Here is a 19,557-nt window from a genome sequence, read left to right on the forward strand (position 1 = left end):
CTTTAGAGTTTTGACAGTAGGTACGGAGTCTCTAGAAATAAAATGTGTTTCTCTGCGTCCGCCCTGTTAGTGATTTTTTTCTTAAATATGAGCTCGCAGCAGCCAGCGTCATCTCACAAGATCCTCGGGTGCCGAGAATGTCAAACAACTGACGAAAGTGAAGTCTTGGTATGATTGATGATTGCTCATTTTTATGTCTATTTTTTAATGCCTGGCTTGAGATCGACTGACACACCCTCCGAGATCGACCAGTTGATCGCGATCAACGTAATGGGCACCCCTGCATTAAGACATACATTTTAAAATACATAAAAGAGAACTGTAAAAAAGATTCACACCTTTTAAAAACACAGGCACTGAGCAAAAGTCTCTTGCTCTTTGTCCCTCAGGACAGAACGGAAGGCTCCAAATGGAATTAGTTCAGTGAGTTTCAGTTTCGTCTGCAATGCATTCCATGCCACAGGGGCAGCAATGCCAAAAGCTCTTTTGCCAAATTCAGTCCGTACATGGGGAACAGTTAAAACATACAAATTGTTAGAACTTAATGCATAGGAGCTGTTTTTTCTTTGTAACAAAGTACACAAGTATGGAGGTATTAAACCTAAAAGAGCTTTATAAATGATGGCCAGCCAATGAGTGTATCTGCGTGCACTCAATGAAGATAAGTCTGACTTCATGTACAGTTGACAGTGGTGGGTGAGACTACGACAGCCAGTAACGAATCTTAGTGCTGAGTGAAAAACAGCGTCCAAGGACTGGAGGCATTTAGATGAAGCACTAAAATAAAGCACGTCTCCATAATCATTTACGGGCAAGATAGTCGCTGTCACCAATTTCTTTCTGACTTTAAGAAAGAAGCCGTTTTTATTTCTAAAGCTTAGAGACCAAGTTGTTAATATGGGCTTTAAATGAAAGCTCCTGATCAAGAGTAAAACCCAAGTACTTGTAATTTCAGACCTGCTCTGTAGGGTTTCCATTTGATGTTACAGTATTTGGAATATTTTCCAGTAGCACCCTTGAATGAGAAAAAAAACATTACCTTGCTTTTATCTGTATTTAAATGTGTTTATGATGAAGGTACAGAACAGGCCAAAAGTAGGCACACACATCCTCATTCAATGCGTTGTCTTTATTTTCATGACTACTGTAGATTGTCATTGAAGGAATCAAACGTTTGAATGAACACATGTGGAGTTATGTACTTAAAAAAAGGTGAAATAACTGAAAACTTGTTTTATATTCTAGTTTCTTCAAAACGGCCACCCTTTGCTGTGATTACTGCTTTGCACTCTTTTGGCATTCTCTCCATGAGCTTCAAGCACACCCGTGAAGTGAAAACCATTTCAGGTGACGACCTCTTGAAGCTCATAGAGAGAATGCCAAGAGTCTGCAAAGCAGTAATCAGAGCAAAGGGTGGCTGTTTTGAAGAATTCAGTTCTTTCCCTTTGTTTTTTAAGTACATAACTCCACATGTGTTCATTCATAGTGTTGATGCCTTCAGTGACAATCTACAATGTAAATAGTCATGAAAATAAAGACAACGCATTGACTAAGAAGGTGTGTCCACACTTTTGTATGTGAAAAACTGCATTCTCTTGTACTGTACACGTGTTACTTCTTCAGATTTCTGTAAGGGAACTTTTATTGACGCCAAACTTGTTTCCCAGCAGCAGCAGCAGCAGCTGGGGTTACATTCGCTGTGCACGTCGTCTCTTGGGTCGTCATTCAGACAAGATGGCCTGACCCGAAGCCCTCAGAGGAGCGCCTCCATCGCGGCCTCGTCTCAGTATAGAAGCCCTGTGACATCCGTGCATTCCCACAGGGAAAGGTAAAAGAAATCTTTTGCACCTTCACAAAACTCAACTTTCTTTCTTTCTTATTTTACATGCAAACTTTATGCAAGCTGCTGCTAACAACGACCATGACCCTATCGCCTTTGAATCATTTTCACTGGATGGTAAACCAATATTGTGCAAGCTGTACACAGACTACTCTAAATAATTGTTTCTTGAGAAGACATACGGTACAGTGATACCCACATGTTGTATGACTTAGTTTACACCAAAATGCTGTCTCAGTTTTTGTATACCAAGCGCTTGTGGTGCCCGCGTATCATCATCAGAATGGCGTCTCCAAACTAAAATGTCACATGTCGGTGACTTTGTCCACCATGAATGGGGTCAAAGGACGTTGCGACTGATAAAGAAGGTGAAAAAAAAAATTGAATTAGAAGAACTTGTAGCAAAATAGTAAAATCCTCATTAAAGGTAAAAGTGATGTTAAATGTTTATTTATAAAAAATGTTCATCATTTATATGTACATCACATTCTTTTCTGCATGTGAATCATAATTTTTCTTTATAATAATAGATAAAATAATTAAAGTCGTTTGTTGTATTCATATTTTTGGGTGTCTGTAACCGCTTAATTGTATGTACTTATCATTTCTTATGGAGACAATTGTTTCTCTTTTTGTCAGACTTTTTGGAACAATTACTAATGAAAAGCAAGGCACCACAAGCTGTACCATGACTACTCTTGAGAATATATAAATTAGTTCATGTATTAGACCAGTCCTTTTTAGACGAACCCAGCCTCTTTAAGGCTGTCGACATTTCTGTGTGTTCTGCTGCGTTGCAAACAAGTAATAATGTTGCCGAATGCCTCCAAACGTGCCATTATGCATATTTGTAGTTCTTTTAGTCTTTCTTGGTCGTCGTCTTTTAGTTTGTTTTCCTGCAAATACTTAAGGGGAACTCAAGGTGATTGATTGGCAAAAAGTATGTGCACTGTGATTTATCCTGACTGACTGGTTCTGACCATTGCAATGACATTTTCACAAAGTATTATGGTTAATAAAGCTAATATGTTTATAGAGCATTATAAACTAAATGTTACTATTGCATAATTAGTACCCCAAAACATAAAATACCAGCCACATAGTCACCCTTTACACATAATTACTGCCACCAAAATATAAAATACCAGCCATATAGTCACCTTTTACACATAATTACTGCCACCAAAACATAAAATATCAGCCATATAGTCACCTTTTATGCATAATTAGTGCTCCAAAACATAAAATATCAGCCATATAGTCACCTTTTACACATAATTACTGCCCCAAAATATAAAATATCAGCCATATAGTCACCTTTAATGCATAATTTGTGCCCCAAAACATAAAATATCAGCCATATAGTCACCTTTTACACATAATTACTGCCCCAAAACATAAAATATCAGCCATATAATCACCTTTTACACATAATTACTGCCCCCAAAACATAAAATATCAGCCATATAGTCACCTTTTACGCATAATTACTGCCCCAAAATATAAAATATCAGCCATATAGTCACCTTTTACGCATAATTACTGCCCCAAACATTAAATATCAGCCATATAGTCACCTTTTACGCATAATTACTGCCCCAAAACATTAAATATCAGCCATATAATCACCTTTTACACATAATTACTGCCACCAAAACATAAAATATCAGCCATATAGTCACCTTTTATGCATAATTACTGCACCAAAACATAAAATATCAGCCATATAATCACCTTTTACACATAATTACTGCCACCAAAACATAAAATATCAGCCATATAGTCACCTTTTACGCATAATTACTGCCCCAAAACATAAAATATCAGCCATATAGTCACCTTTTACGCATAATTACTGCCCCAAAATATAAAATATCAGCCATATAGTCACCTTTTACGCATAATTACTGCCCCAAACATTAAATATCAGCCATATAGTCACCTTTTACGCATAATTACTGCCCCAAAACATAAAATATCAGCCATATAATCACCTTTTACGCATAGTTAGTGCCCCAAAACCTAAAATACCAGCCATATAGTCACCTTTTATGCATAATTAGTGCCCCAAATCATAAAATATCAGCCACATAATTATGCATAATTACTGCCCCAAAACATAAAATATCAGCCATATAGTCACCTTTTACGCATAATTACTGCCCCAAAACATAAAATACCAGCCACATAGTCACCTTTTACACATAATTACTGCCCCAAATCATAAAATATCAGCCACATAATTATGCATAATTACTGCCCCAAAACATAAAATATCAGCCATATAGTCACCTTTTAGGCGTAATTAGTGCCCCAAAACATAAAATATCAGCCATATAGTCACCTTTTACGCATAATTAGTGCCCCAAAACATAAAATACCAGCCATATAATCACCTTTTACGCATAATTACTGCCCCAAAACATAAAATGCCAGCCATATAGTCACCTTTTACGCATAATTACTGCCCCAAAACATAAAATACCAGCCACATAGTCACCTTTTACACATAATTACTGCTCCAAATCATAAAATATCAGCCATATAATTATGCATAATTACTGCCCCAAAACATAAAATATCAGCCATGAAAAGGTGACTACCTTTTACACATAATTACTGCCCCAAAACATAAAATATCAGCCATATAGTCACTTTTATGCATAATTTGTGCCCCAAAACATAAAATATCAGCCATATAGTCCCCTTTTACGCATAATTACTGCCCCAAACATTAAATATCAGCCATATAACCGCCTTTTACGCATAGTTAGTGCCCCAAAACCTAAAATACCAGCCATATAGTCACCTTTTATGCATAATTAGTGCCCCAAATCATAAAATATCAGCCACATAATTATGCATAATTAGTGCCCCAAAACATAAAATATCAGCCATATAGTCACCTTTTACGCATAATTACTGCCCCAAAACATAAAATACCAGCCACATAGTCACCTTTTACACATAATTACTGCTCCAAATCATAAAATATCAGCCACATAATTATGCATAATTACTGCCCCAAAACATAAAATATCAGCCATATAGTCACCTTTTAGGCGTAATTAGTGCCCCAAAACATAAAATATCAGCCATATAGTCACCTTTTACGCATAATTACTGCCCCAAAACATAAAATACTAGCCACATAGTCACCTTTTACACATAATTACTGCTCCAAATCATAAAATATCAGCCATATAATTATGCATAATTACTGCCCCAAAACATAAAATATCAGCCATGAAAAGGTGACTACCTTTTACACATAATTACTGCCCCAAAACATAAAATATCAGCCATATAGTCACTTTTATGCATAATTTGTGCCCCAAAACATAAAATATCAGCCATATAGTCACCTTTTACGCATAATTACTGCCCCAAACATTAAATATCAGCCATATAGTCACCTTTTACGCATAATTACTGCCCCAAACATTAAATATCAGCCATATAATCACCTTTTACGCATAGTTAGTGCCCCAAAACCTAAAATACCAGCCATATAGTCACCTTTTATGCATAATTAGTGCCCCAAATCATAAAATATCAGCCACATAATTATGCATAATTACTGCCCCAAAACATAAAATATCAGCCATATAGTCACCTTTTACGCATAATTACTGCCCCAAAACATAAAATACCAGCCACATAGTCACCTTTTACACATAATTACTGCCCCAAATCATAAAATATCAGCCACATAATTATGCATAATTACTGCCCCAAAACATAAAATATCAGCCATATAGTCACCTTTTACGCATAATTACTGCCCCAAAATATAAAATATCAGCCATATAGTCACCTTTTACACATAATTAGTGCCCCAAAACAGCAAATATCAGCCATATAGTCACCTTTTACGCATAATTACTGCCCCAAAACATAAAATACCAGCCATATAGTCACCTTTTACACATAATTACTGCCCCAAAACATAAAATACCAGCCATATAGTCACCTTTTACGCATAATTACTGCCCCAAAACATAAAATACTAGCCACATAGTCACCTTTTACACATAATTACTGCTCCAAATCATAAAATATCAGCCATATAATTATGCATAATTACTGCCCCAAAACATAAAATATCAGCCATGAAAAGGTGACTACCTTTTACACATAATTACTGCCCCAAAACATAAAATATCAGCCATATAGTCACTTTCATGCATAATTTGTGCCCCAAAACATAAAATATCAGCCATATAGTCACCTTTTACGCATAATTACTGCCCCAAACATTAAATATCAGCCATATAGTCACCTTTTACGCATAATTACTGCCCCAAAACATAAAATACCAGCCATATAGTCACCTTTTACACATAATTACTGCCCCAAAACATAAAATATCAGCCACATAGTCACCTTTTGCTGAAATTCTGAATACATTTTTTTCCTTCCTTCCTTCCTTCCTTTCTTTCCTTCCTTCCTTCCTTCCAATTATCTGTGATGAGCCGCCACAAATAAACACTGGGAAATGCTGAACACCTTTTTTTTCTTTTGATATTTGATGCACAATGTGGCTGATACATGTTTTTATACATTTGATTGAACTAATATAGGATGAACTAAACATTATTCATGTTTTGTTTCACCTTAATATCCAGAATCATGAAAAAACGGGTATAGTTATTCCTTTTTTTAGTGGCGGTTTCAAATGGAAGAGTGAATGATATTCTGACGTGTGAGTTGGAAATTGTCCCGATGTGAATCCCTCCCAGTTTGTTCACCAGTGTAATGAATTCCAAGGCGGCTGAGGAAATGCTGTTTGCTTGTAAGATCAAAAGCTGCACCTGTCTGTTGTGTCAATGACAGGAAGTCACATGACCACCCTGAGAGCACTGCTCATACATTGTGTGTGCGTCCCCTCCACCTGTTAAATGACACACACTGATGTCTCGTCATGTTTGTTGATTACCGGGCCAAGAAGGACAACAAAGAGGAAAAGTGTATCGATCTGTGTTGTTGTCGCACTCTTGATGCGTTTGACCCGACGCCGCCTTTTAATACGTCTGGCAGAGACCTTGTCATCGATCACCACAGCTGCGACTTGATCACGGGCGCCCGTGTCCCATCCTCGTCCTCGTCCTCGTCCGCCCTCGTCCTCCTCAAGCTCGTGAGCAAACATTAAAATCAATAAACTAATCCCAGAGGGGAATGAACGATGCTTTTTGTCCCGAGCTGAACGGTCGCGTTAGCTGCGAGGCGCCAGATTCGAGCACGGCTGCCGTGTTTGGTCGCTCTTAAAGCTCCAACATCTCAGTCTGTTGCTGTTCCTCCTTCACCGCTCTCTTAGTGGATCTGTTGACAGGGGACAACTTTCAACGTGACGCATGTTTATTCTTGTCATGTCTCAAAACGCACTTTTGCAGACTTTAAAGGGGTCTTTGGGTGTGTTACAAAATATAAGACACAATTAATATTGTTATTCTATCAAGGCTTGGAAATGGGGGTTAAATCAACAAAATAATTCCCGAGCGCTGCCACGGCTGCTGCTCTATAATAATAATAATAATAATAGATTTTATTTGTAAAAAGCACTTAGCATTGAGCAAACAACCTCAAAGTTCTACAATCTACAAACCCTGTTTCCATATCCATCCAACCATTTTCTACCGCTTATTCCCTTTCGGGGTCGCGGGGGGCGCTGGCGCCTATCTCAGCTACAATCGGGCGGAAGGCGGGTACACCCTGGACAAGTCGCCACCTCATCGCAGGGCCAACACAGATAGACAGACAACATTCACACTCACATTCACATGAATTGGGAAATTGAGTTAAATGTAAATACAAACAGAATACAATGATTTGTGGAGGGGGTCCGGTCCGATCCGTTGGCCATGTACTGCTTGCCTGTGTATCGCCTGGGGACATCTCTGCGCTGTTGATCCGCCTCCGCTTGGGATGGTTTCCTGCTGGCTCCGCTGTGAACGGGACTCTCGCTGCTGTGTTGGATCCGCTTTGGACTGGACTCTCGCGACTGTGTTGGATCCATTATGGATTGAACTCTCACAGTATCATGTTGGACCCGCTCAACATCCATTGCTTTCCTCCTCTCTAAGGTTCTCATAGTCATCATTGTCACCGACGTCCCACTGGGTGTGAGTTTTCCTTGCCCTTATGTGGGCCTACCGAGGATGTCATGGTGGTTTGTGCAGCCCTTTGAGACACTAGTGATTTAGGGCTATATAAGTAAACATTGATTGATTGATTGATTGATTTGCAAATCATTTTCAACTCATATTCAGTTGAATATGCTACAAAGACAACATATTTGATGTTCAAACTGATAAACATTTTTTTTTTGTGCAAATAATCATTAACTTTAGAATTTGATGCCAGCAACACGTGACAAAGAAGTTGGGAAAGGTGGCAATAAATACTGATAAAGTTGAAGAATGCTCATCAAACACTTATTTGGAACATCCCACAGGTGTGCAGGCTAATTGGGAACAGGTGGGTGCCATGATTGGCTACAAAAACAGCTTCCCAAAAAATGCTCAGTCTTTCACAAGAAAGGATGGGGCGAGGTACACCCCTTTGTCCACAACTGTGTGAGCAAATAGTCAAACAGTTTAAGGACAACCTTTCTCAAAGTGCAATTGCAAGAAATTTAGGGATTTCAACATCTACGCTCCATAATATCATCAAAAGGTTCAGAGAATCTGGAGAAATCACTCCACGTGGTTGGCCGGAATGACCGTGAGCCTCGATCCCTTAGGCGGCATGAGTTTGACACCCATGGTCTATTGCATTGGTAATTTCCTCTGTTATTTTGATTAATGCTATTGATGTTGAAATATTTGCTCTAAATCCAAATTGCTTCACCACGGGCGCCCCACTTTTGTTGATACATGTATCTAATCTGCTGTTGTATAGTTTTTCCATGATTTTGGAGAATTGTGGAAGTAATGAAACTGGTGTGTTGTTAGTGAACTGGTGTATGTTTCCATTCTTATGAATTGGTACAACTTTTGCAATTTTTATTTTGTCAGGGAATTTGCCGGTTAGAAATGATACGTTACTGATTTATGTAAGAGGTTCTGAAATGTCTTCTATAACCTTTTTTATCGTTACCATATATTTTCCATGACAGTCGGTTGAGGTCTTAGATTTACTATTTTGATTACTTCTTCTTTTGTATGATTGAAACTTTTATTAGTAGATTGCACAGTACAGTACATATTCCGTACAATTGACCTCTAAATGGTAACACCCCAATAAGTTTTTCAACTTCTTTAAATCGGGGTCCACGTCAATCAATTCATGTTATTGGAGAGAGACCATCTTGTTTGAATTACTGGAATGAATATATTGGTAATAATATTGATGTTATATTGCTGACCAAACCACACATGTAGCTGCTGTTTTACACGGGGCTTTGGCGCCCTCTAGCGGATGAAAGCTGCACGGCACAATAATTATATGTATTATTTTGTCACGTTACCAAGTACTTTGAAAAAAATGTTTTTGAATGTATATAAAAACAATATTTACATATATTTTACTGTTTTTTTTTCCCACATATTTGTGGTTTGTACTTCGCAGGCTACAGACCAGTGAGACCAGTCCATCATACTGGGAGCAGATCCACAGCCGGGTCCAGAAGATCCTGCTGACACACGGCGTGTCCATGGACGCAGAGATTGGCCTCTAACCCTCCCATCCCGGCTAAAAGTAACTGAAACACAAACGCTGTTGCGTATCGTACAGTATGTCTCACACACACACACACACACACACACCTTGTTACCTCGCAGTGAGTCTCACGCACGCCATTTCATCTCCATTTGATGATCATTCACATCCAAAACATCCCCTCTGGGCCTTTTTGTCTTCCTCCCGCTTAAAAAGAGCCATGCTGCAGGGGTGATGTTAAAAGCCAAGACGAGACATTTTTTCTTTTTTTTCTCTAAAGCTGCATGTGAAATCATGCGGGAATAGAAAGAGCAACGTGGGTGTGTGTGTGTAAGTGTGTGTGTGGGTGTAAGTGTGTGTGTGGGTGTGCGTGTGTGGGAAGGGTGAAAGCTGCAGATCTTCACAGCACAAGAAGGTAGAGAGAAAGGATGTGACAAGAGTGTATTGAATGGAAAGATTATGACAAAAATGAAATAATTTACTTTTTAAAGGTATTGTAATGATGGGGAGAAAGGTAATTCTACCAAAAATCTGCTTTAATGAAGAATTGTTGTCATTCTAATCAAAGCTGATTTCATTTAAAAATGGAATCCCTTCCACCTTTGGCAAAACATATATACATATATAAACATATATATGTATATATGTTTATATATGTATATATATACATACACATATATATGTGTGTATATACACATATATACATATAAATATATATGTGTGTGTATATATATATATATATATATATATATATATATATGTATATATGTATGTATGTATGTATGTATGTATGTATATATGTATGTATGTATATATGTATGTATGTATGTATATATATATATATATATATATATATATATATATGTATGTATGTATGTATGTATGTATGTATGTATGTATGTATGTATGTATGTATGTATGTATGTATGTATGTATACAAACCAGTGACGTGCAGTCAGGGTAGGCAGGTGAAGTGGGGCCTCACCTGCCATCATGGAAAGAAAAGAAAAAAATTTAAAAAGATAATAAAATTGTTATATGTATCCAGTGATTTTACTGCTGTATAAAGTTATTTTCCATTTAACTTCACCAGTTTTAGATTATTTGTATTCAAAATCGCTGAATTTTCACATTTGCCGTTCAAATACTGAGAAGAGACTTGCGGTGAGTCACCGCCAGTTCAGCCTCTCCGTCACCATGGCAATAACTCGGCTAACTGCTGGCTGCTGTGCAGTGAGACTGTATTGCTACATGAATGATATTATACATTTCCATAGTGTAGTTAGCTGAGGTATATAATGTACAGTGTATTTTGTCAACAACTGTATGTGTGTAATGTATTTCTTGTGCTGGGCAATCATAAAACACCTGCGGAGATCACACTTTGTGAGGCACCTGTTCTTCAGCCTCCTGGTGGTAGAGGGCGCTAGTGATCCCAGAGATCATTCTTGCCTACTCGACTAGTCCTGCATGGGGACATCTGAAGCTGGTATGTTTTAAAGTTGTCGTTTGCTTGCATATTGTAAAAACAACCATCCAACATTTTACAACTAATTGTAAACTTATAGGTGCCGACCATCAGGGCCGAGTTGCGACGAAAGGGTGTGTCAATGTTGAGATATTAAGCCGAGTTGGTAAGTCTATCTGTTTGCTAATAGTAGCTACTAGCCGTACCCATGTATTTTCTGTGGGCGGTTAGCATCGGGTTTTAATCCTGTTTCCTCCAATGTTTCTGATCCGATTGAATTTATATTTATGTTGAGTTTTTATTGTGGGTACTTAAATATGGTGACTGAGTATTGTGGCCTTTTAAGGCCATCTGCATTTTTTATGCTACAGTAAAAACAATGAATGAATACTGCCGCTGGAGCGCAGTTACACTATGACGTCATAGTGACAACACTGTGTTACACCTGTCATAGTGACAACACTGTGTTGCACTATGACGTCATAGTGTAACACAGTGTTACACCTGTCATAGTGACAACACTGTGTTGCACTATGACGTCATAGTGTAACACAGTGTTGTCACTATGACAGGTGTAACACAGTGTTGTCACTACGACGTCATAGTGTAACACAGTGGTGTCACTATGATGTCATAGTGTAACACAGTGTTGTCACTATGACGTCATAGTGTAACACAGTGTTGTCACTATGACAGGTGTAACACAGTGTTGTCACTATGACGTCATAGTGACAACACTGTGTTACACTATGACGTCATAGTGACAACACTGTTACACTATGACGTCATAGTGTAACACAGTGTTGTCACTATGACGTCATAGTGTAACAGTGTTGTCACTATGACGTCATAGTGTAACACAGTGTTGTCACTACGACGTCATAGTGTAACAGTGTTGTCACTCTGACAGGTGTAACACTGTGTTACACTATGACGTCATAGTGAAAACACTGTGTTACACTATGACGTCATAGTGACAACACTGTTACACTATGATGTCATAGTGTAACACGTGTTGTCACTATGACGTCATAGTGTAACAGTGTTGTCACTATGACGTCATAGTGTAAGACTGTGTTGTCACTATGACAGGTGTAACACTGTGTTACACTATGATGTCATAGTGACAACACTGTTACACCTGTCATAGTGACAACACTGTTACACTATGACATCAACACAGTGTTGTCACTATGACAGGTGTAACACTGTGTTACACTATGATGTCATAGTGACAACACTGTTACACCTGTCATAGTGACAACACTGTGTTACACCTGTCATAGTGACAACACTGTGTTACACTATGACGTCGTAGTGACAACACTGTGTTACACTATGATGTCGTAGTGACAACACTGTGTTACACTATGACGTCGTATTGGCAACACTGTGTTACACTATGACGTCGTAGTGACAACACTGTGTTACACTATGACGTCGTAGTGACAACACTGTGTTACACTATGACGTCATAGTGACAACACTGTGTTACACTACGACGTCATAGTGACAACAGTGTTACACTACGACGTCATAGTGACAACACTGTTACACTATGACGTCATAGTGACAACACTGTGTTACACTATGACGTCATAGTGACAACACTGTGTTACACTATGACGTCATAGTGACAACACTGTGTTACACTATGACGTCATAGTGACAACACTGTGTTACACTATGACGTCATAGTGACAACACTGTGTTACACTATGACGTCATAGTGACAACACTGTGTTACACCTGTCGTAGTGACAACACTGTTACACCTGTCGTAGTGACAACACTGTTACACCTGTCGTAGTGACAACACTGTGTTACACCTGTCGTAGTGACAACACTGTGTTACACTATGACGTCATAGTGACACTGTGTTACACTATGACGTCATAGTGACACTGTGTTACACTATGACGTCATAGTGACACTGTGTGACACTATGACGTCATAGTGACACTGCGTTACACTATGACGTCATAGTGACACTGTGTTACACTATGACGTTACAGTGACAACACTGTGTTACACTATGACGTCATAGTGACAACACTGTGTTACACTATGACGTCATAGTGACAACACTGTTACACCTGTCATAGTGACAACACTGTTACACCTGTCATAGTGACAACACTTTGTTACACTATGACATCATAGTGACAACACTGTGTTACACTATGACGTCATAGTGACAACAGTGTTACACTACGACGTCATAGTGACAACACTGTTACACTATGACGTCATAGTGACAACACTTTGTTACACTATGACATCATAGTGACAACACTGTGTTACACTACGACGTCATAGTGACAACACTGTTACACTACGACGTCATAGTGACAACACTGTTACACTACGACGTCATAGTGACAACACTGTTACACTACGACGTCATAGTGACAACACTTTGTTACACTATGACATCATAGTGACAACACTGTGTTACACTACGACGTCATAGTGACAACACTGTGTTACACTATGACGTCATAGTGACAACACTGTGTTACACCTGTCGTAGTGACAACACTGTGTTACACCTGTCGTAGTGACAACACTGTGTTACACTATGACGTCATAGTGACACTGTGTTACACTATGACGTCATAGTGACAACACTGTGTTACACCTGTCATAGTGACAACACTGTGTTACACTATGACGTCATAGTGACAACACTGTGTTACACTATGACGTCATAGTGACAACACTGTGTTACACTATGACGTCATAGTGACAACACTGTGTTACACTATGACGTCATAGTGACAACACTGTTACACCTGTCATAGTGACAACACTGTTACACCTGTCATAGTGACAACACTGTTACACCTGTCATAGTGACAACACTTTGTTACACTATGACATCATAGTGACAACACTGTGTTACACCTGTCGTAGTGACAACACTGTTACACCTGTCGTAGTGACAACACTGTTACACCTGTCGTAGTGACAACACTGTGTTACACCTGTCATAGTGACAACACTGTGTTACACTATGACGTCATAGTGACAACACTGTGTTACACTATGACGTCATAGTGACAACACAGTGCCACTATGACGTCATAGTGACAACACTGTGTTACACTATGACGTCATAGTGACAACACTGTGTTACACTATGACGTCATAATGACAACACTGTGTTACACCTGTCGTAGTGACAACACTGTGTTACACCTGTCGTAGTGACAACACTGTGTTACACTATGACGTCATTGTGACAACACTGTGTTACACTATGATGTCATAGTGACAACACTGTGTTACACTATGACGTCATAGTGACAACACTGTGTTACATTATGACGTCATAGTGACAACCCTGTGTTACATTATGACGTCATAGTGACAACACTGTGTTACACTATGACGTCATAGTGACAACACTGTGTTACACTATGACGTCATAGTGACAACACTGTGTTACACTATGACGTCATAGTGACAACACTGTTACACCTGTCATAGTGACAACACTGTTACACCTGTCATAGTGACAACACTTTGTTACACTATGACATCATAGTGACAACACTGTGTTACACTATGACGTCATAGTGACAACACTGTGTTACACTATGACATCATAGTGACAACACTGTGTTACACTATGACGTCATAGTGACAACACTGTGTTACACCTGTCATAGTGACAACACTGTTACACCTGTCATAGTGACAACACTTTGTTACACTATGACATCATAGTGACAACACTGTGTTACACCTGTCATAGTGACAACACTGTGTTACACTATGACGTCATAGTGACACTGTGTTACACTATGACGTCATAGTGACAACACTGTGTTACACCTGTCATAGCGACAACACTGTGTTACACTATGACGTCATAGTGACAACACTGTGTTACACTATGACGTCATAGTGACAACACTGTGTTACACTATGACGTCATAGTGACAACACTGTGTTACACTATGACGTCATAGTGACAACACTGTGTTACACTATGACGTCATAGTGACAACACTGTGTTACACTATGACATCATAGTGACAACACTGTGTTACACCTGTCGTAGTGACAACACTGTTACACCTGTCGTAGTGACAACACTGTTACACCTGTCGTGGTGACAACACTGTGTTACACCTGTCGTGGTGACAACACTGTGTTACACTATGACGTCATAGTGACAACACTGTGTTACACTATGACGTCATAGTGACAACACTGTGTTACACTATGACGTCATAGTGACAACACTTTGTTACACTATGACGTCATAGTGACAACACTGTGTTACACTATGACATCATAGTGACAACAGTGTTACACTACGACGTCATAGTGACAACACTGTTACACTATGACGTCATAGTGACAACACTGTTACACTATGACGTCATAGTGACAACACTTTGTTACACTACGACGTCATAGTGACAACACTGTGTTACACTACGACGTCATAGTGACAACACTGTGTTACACTACGACGTCATAGTGACAACACTGTTACACTACGACGTCATAGTGACAACACTGTTACACTACGACGTCATAGTGACAACACTGTTACACTACGACGTCATAGTGACAACACTGTTACACTACGACGTCATAGTGACAACACTGTTACACTACGACGTCATAGTGACAACACTGTGTTACACTATGACGTCATAGTGACAACACTGTGTTACACCTGTCGTAGTGACAACACTGTTACACCTGTCGTAGTGACAACACTGTGTTACACTATGACGTCATAGTGACAACACTGTGTTACACTATGACGTCATAGTGACACTGTTACACTATGACGTCATAGTGACAACACTATGTTACACTATGACGTCATAGTGACAACACTGTGTTACACCTGTCATAGTGACAACACTATGTTACACTACGACGTCATAGTGACAACACTGTGTTACACTACGACGTCATAGTGACAACACTGTGTTACACTACGACGTCATAGTGACAACAGTGTTACACTACGACGTCATAGTGACAACACTGTTACACTACGACGTCATAGTGACAACACTGTTACACTACGACGTCATAGTGACAACACTGTGTTACACTATGACGTCATAGTGACAACACTGTGTTACACCTGTCGTAGTGACAACACTGTTACACCTGTCGTAGTGACAACACTGTTACACCTGTCGTAGTGACAACACTGTGTTACACTATGACGTCATAGTGACAACACTGTGTTACACTATGGCGTCATAGTGAGACTGTTACACTATGACGTCATAGTGACAACACTGTGTTACACTATGACGTCATAGTGACAACACTGTGTTACACCTGTCGTAGTGACAACACTGTTACACCTGTCGTAGTGACAACACTGTTACACCTGTCGTAGTGACAACACTGTGTTACACTATGACGTCATAGTGACAACACTGTGTTACACTATGGCGTCATAGTGAGACTGTTACACTATGACGTCATAGTGACAACACTGTGTTACACCTGTCATAGTGACAACACTGTGTTACACTATGACGTCATAGTGACAACACTGTGTTACACCTGTCGTATTGACAACACTGTGTGGTTGTATAAATTGCCAGTGCACATATGGACTGCGATAGTCTCATATGGCTCCTATAAACTTGAACTTTTGATATTACTTTTTATGAATTACCTGAACTAAACCAACATTGTTTGTTGAGATTCCTTTCTGTTTTTTTCTTTGGTTTTGAATGGCCATTCCTATTAATGTCTGTTCACTAGTTGTTGCAATGTACATGTTTAAATAACAGCAGTATCATTTAAAGTATTTAATTGTGTCTGACCTACTCTCTCTGTCATATACACACAATGTGTGTGTGTGTGTGTGTGTATATATATATATATATATTATATGTGTGTATATATATATATTATGTGTGTATATACATACATATATATATATATACATATATATACACACACACATATATAAACGTGTATATATATATACACACACATTTACATATATATATATGCACATATATAAATACACATATACATATATATACACATATGTGTATATATATGTAAAAATATACATATATGTGTGTATATATATGTATAAATACATATATATATATGTATTTATACATATATATACACACATGTATATATATACATATATGTGTGTATATATATGTATAAATACATATATATATATATATATACGCATATAAATGTGTGTATATTTGTACATGTGTAGATATATATACACACATATGTATATACACACACACATTTATACATATATATACATATATGTACACATATGTACATACATACACATACATACATGTGCGTATATATGTATATACATATATACACATATGTATATATATACATATGTATATGTGTATATATATATATACACACATATGTATATGTGTATATATATATATATATATACACACATGTATATATATATATACACACATATGTATATGTGTGTATATATATATATATAGATGTGTAAACATCTATATATATGTGTATATATACACATATATATATGTGTGTATATATATATATACACACATGTATATATGTGTGTATATATATATATACACACATATATATATGTGTATATATACACATATATATAGATGTTTACACATCTATATATATATATATATACACACACACATACACGTATATATGTATATATATATATATATACACATTTACATATATATATACACATATATAAATACACATTTATATATGTGTATATATATGTAAATGTGTGTATATATATATCTATACATATATATGCATATATATATGTATATATACATGTGTGTATATATATGTATAAATACATATATGTGTATATATACATACATATATATAAATGTGTGTATATTTATACATGTATGTGTAGATATATACACACATATATATATATACACACACATATTTATACATACACACATATGTACACATATGTACATAAATATATACATATATGTGTATATACATATGTATATATATACATATATGTATATATATATACATATATGTGTATATATACATATATGTATATACATATGTATATATATATACATATATGTATATCCATATATATATATACACACATTTATATACACGTATATATATATACACACATTTACATATATGTAAATGTGTGTATATATATATATGTGTGTGTGTATATATATATATATGTATATATATATATATTACACATTATATATGTGTGTATACACATATATATTTATACACATATATATATACATATACATATATATACACATGTATACACATATGTGTATATATACGTGTGTGTATATATGTATAAATACATATATATATATATGTATAAATACACATATATATATATATACATATATAAATGTGTGTACATTTATACATGTATGTGTAGACATTTACACACATATATACACACACACACATTTATACATATGTATATACACATATGTATATATATACACACATATGTACATATATACACATATATGTGTATATATATATATACACATATATGTGTATACACATATATGTGTATATATATATATACACATATATGTGTATACACATATATGTGTATATATATATATACATATGTCTACTATACATAAATGCATACATACATATATGTATATCCATATATATACACACACACAATGTGTGTGTATATATATATATACATACATACACGTGTATATATATATATATACATGTGTGTATATATATATAGTTTACACACATATATATATATAAATAATGTGTAATATATATACACACATATATAGATGTTTACACACATATATATATATACACACACACATATATACACGTATATATATATACACACATTTACATATATGTAAATGTGTGTGTATATATATATATGTGTGTGTGTGTGTATATATATATATATGTATATATATATATATTACACATTATATATGTGTGTATACACATATATATTTATACACATATATATATACATATACATATATATACACATGTATACACATATATGTGTATATATACGTGTGTGTATATATGTATAAATACATATATATATATATATATATGTATAAATACACATATATATATATATATATATATACATATATAAATGTGTGTACATTTATACATGTATGTGTAGACATTTACACACATATATATACACACACACATTTATACATGTATATACACATATGTAGATATATATATACACACATATGTACATATATACACATATATGTGTATATATATATATACATATGTCTACTATACATAAATGCATACATACATATATGTATATCCATATATATACACACACACAATGTGTGTGTATATATATATATATACATACATACACGTGTATATATATATATATACATGTGTGTATATATATATAGTTTACACACACATATATATATAAATAATGTGTAATATATATACACACATATATAGATGTTTACACATATATATATACACACACACATATATACACGTATATATATATATATATACACACATTTACATATATATATATATATAC

At 36.2% G+C, this 19,557-nt stretch overlaps 1 protein-coding gene across 3 annotated transcripts in view; it reads left to right on the forward strand.

Moving 5' to 3' along the window:
* The window catches only part of spata6 (spermatogenesis associated 6), a 35,598-nt gene extending 25,432 nt beyond the window's left edge, over positions 1 to 10,166 (forward strand). The window contains exons 11-12 of one of the 3 annotated variants that reach the window (XM_061882978.1): positions 1,668 to 1,828; positions 9,410 to 10,164. In XM_061882978.1, coding sequence (XP_061738962.1) covers positions 1,668 to 1,828; positions 9,410 to 9,518 — 270 coding nt within the window. In that variant the 3' untranslated portion in view covers positions 9,519 to 10,164. Of the gene's footprint in view, positions 1 to 1,667; positions 1,829 to 9,409 lie in introns of all 3 variants that reach the window. The other 2 variants (XM_061882979.1, XM_061882980.1) reach the window with 2 other exon arrangements.
* Positions 10,167 to 19,557: the final 9,391 nt, after the last annotated feature.

The sequence above is a fragment of the Nerophis ophidion genome, linkage group LG22 (genome assembly GCF_033978795.1).
Source record: "Nerophis ophidion isolate RoL-2023_Sa linkage group LG22, RoL_Noph_v1.0, whole genome shotgun sequence".
Classification (NCBI taxonomy): domain Eukaryota; kingdom Metazoa; phylum Chordata; class Actinopteri; order Syngnathiformes; family Syngnathidae; genus Nerophis; species Nerophis ophidion.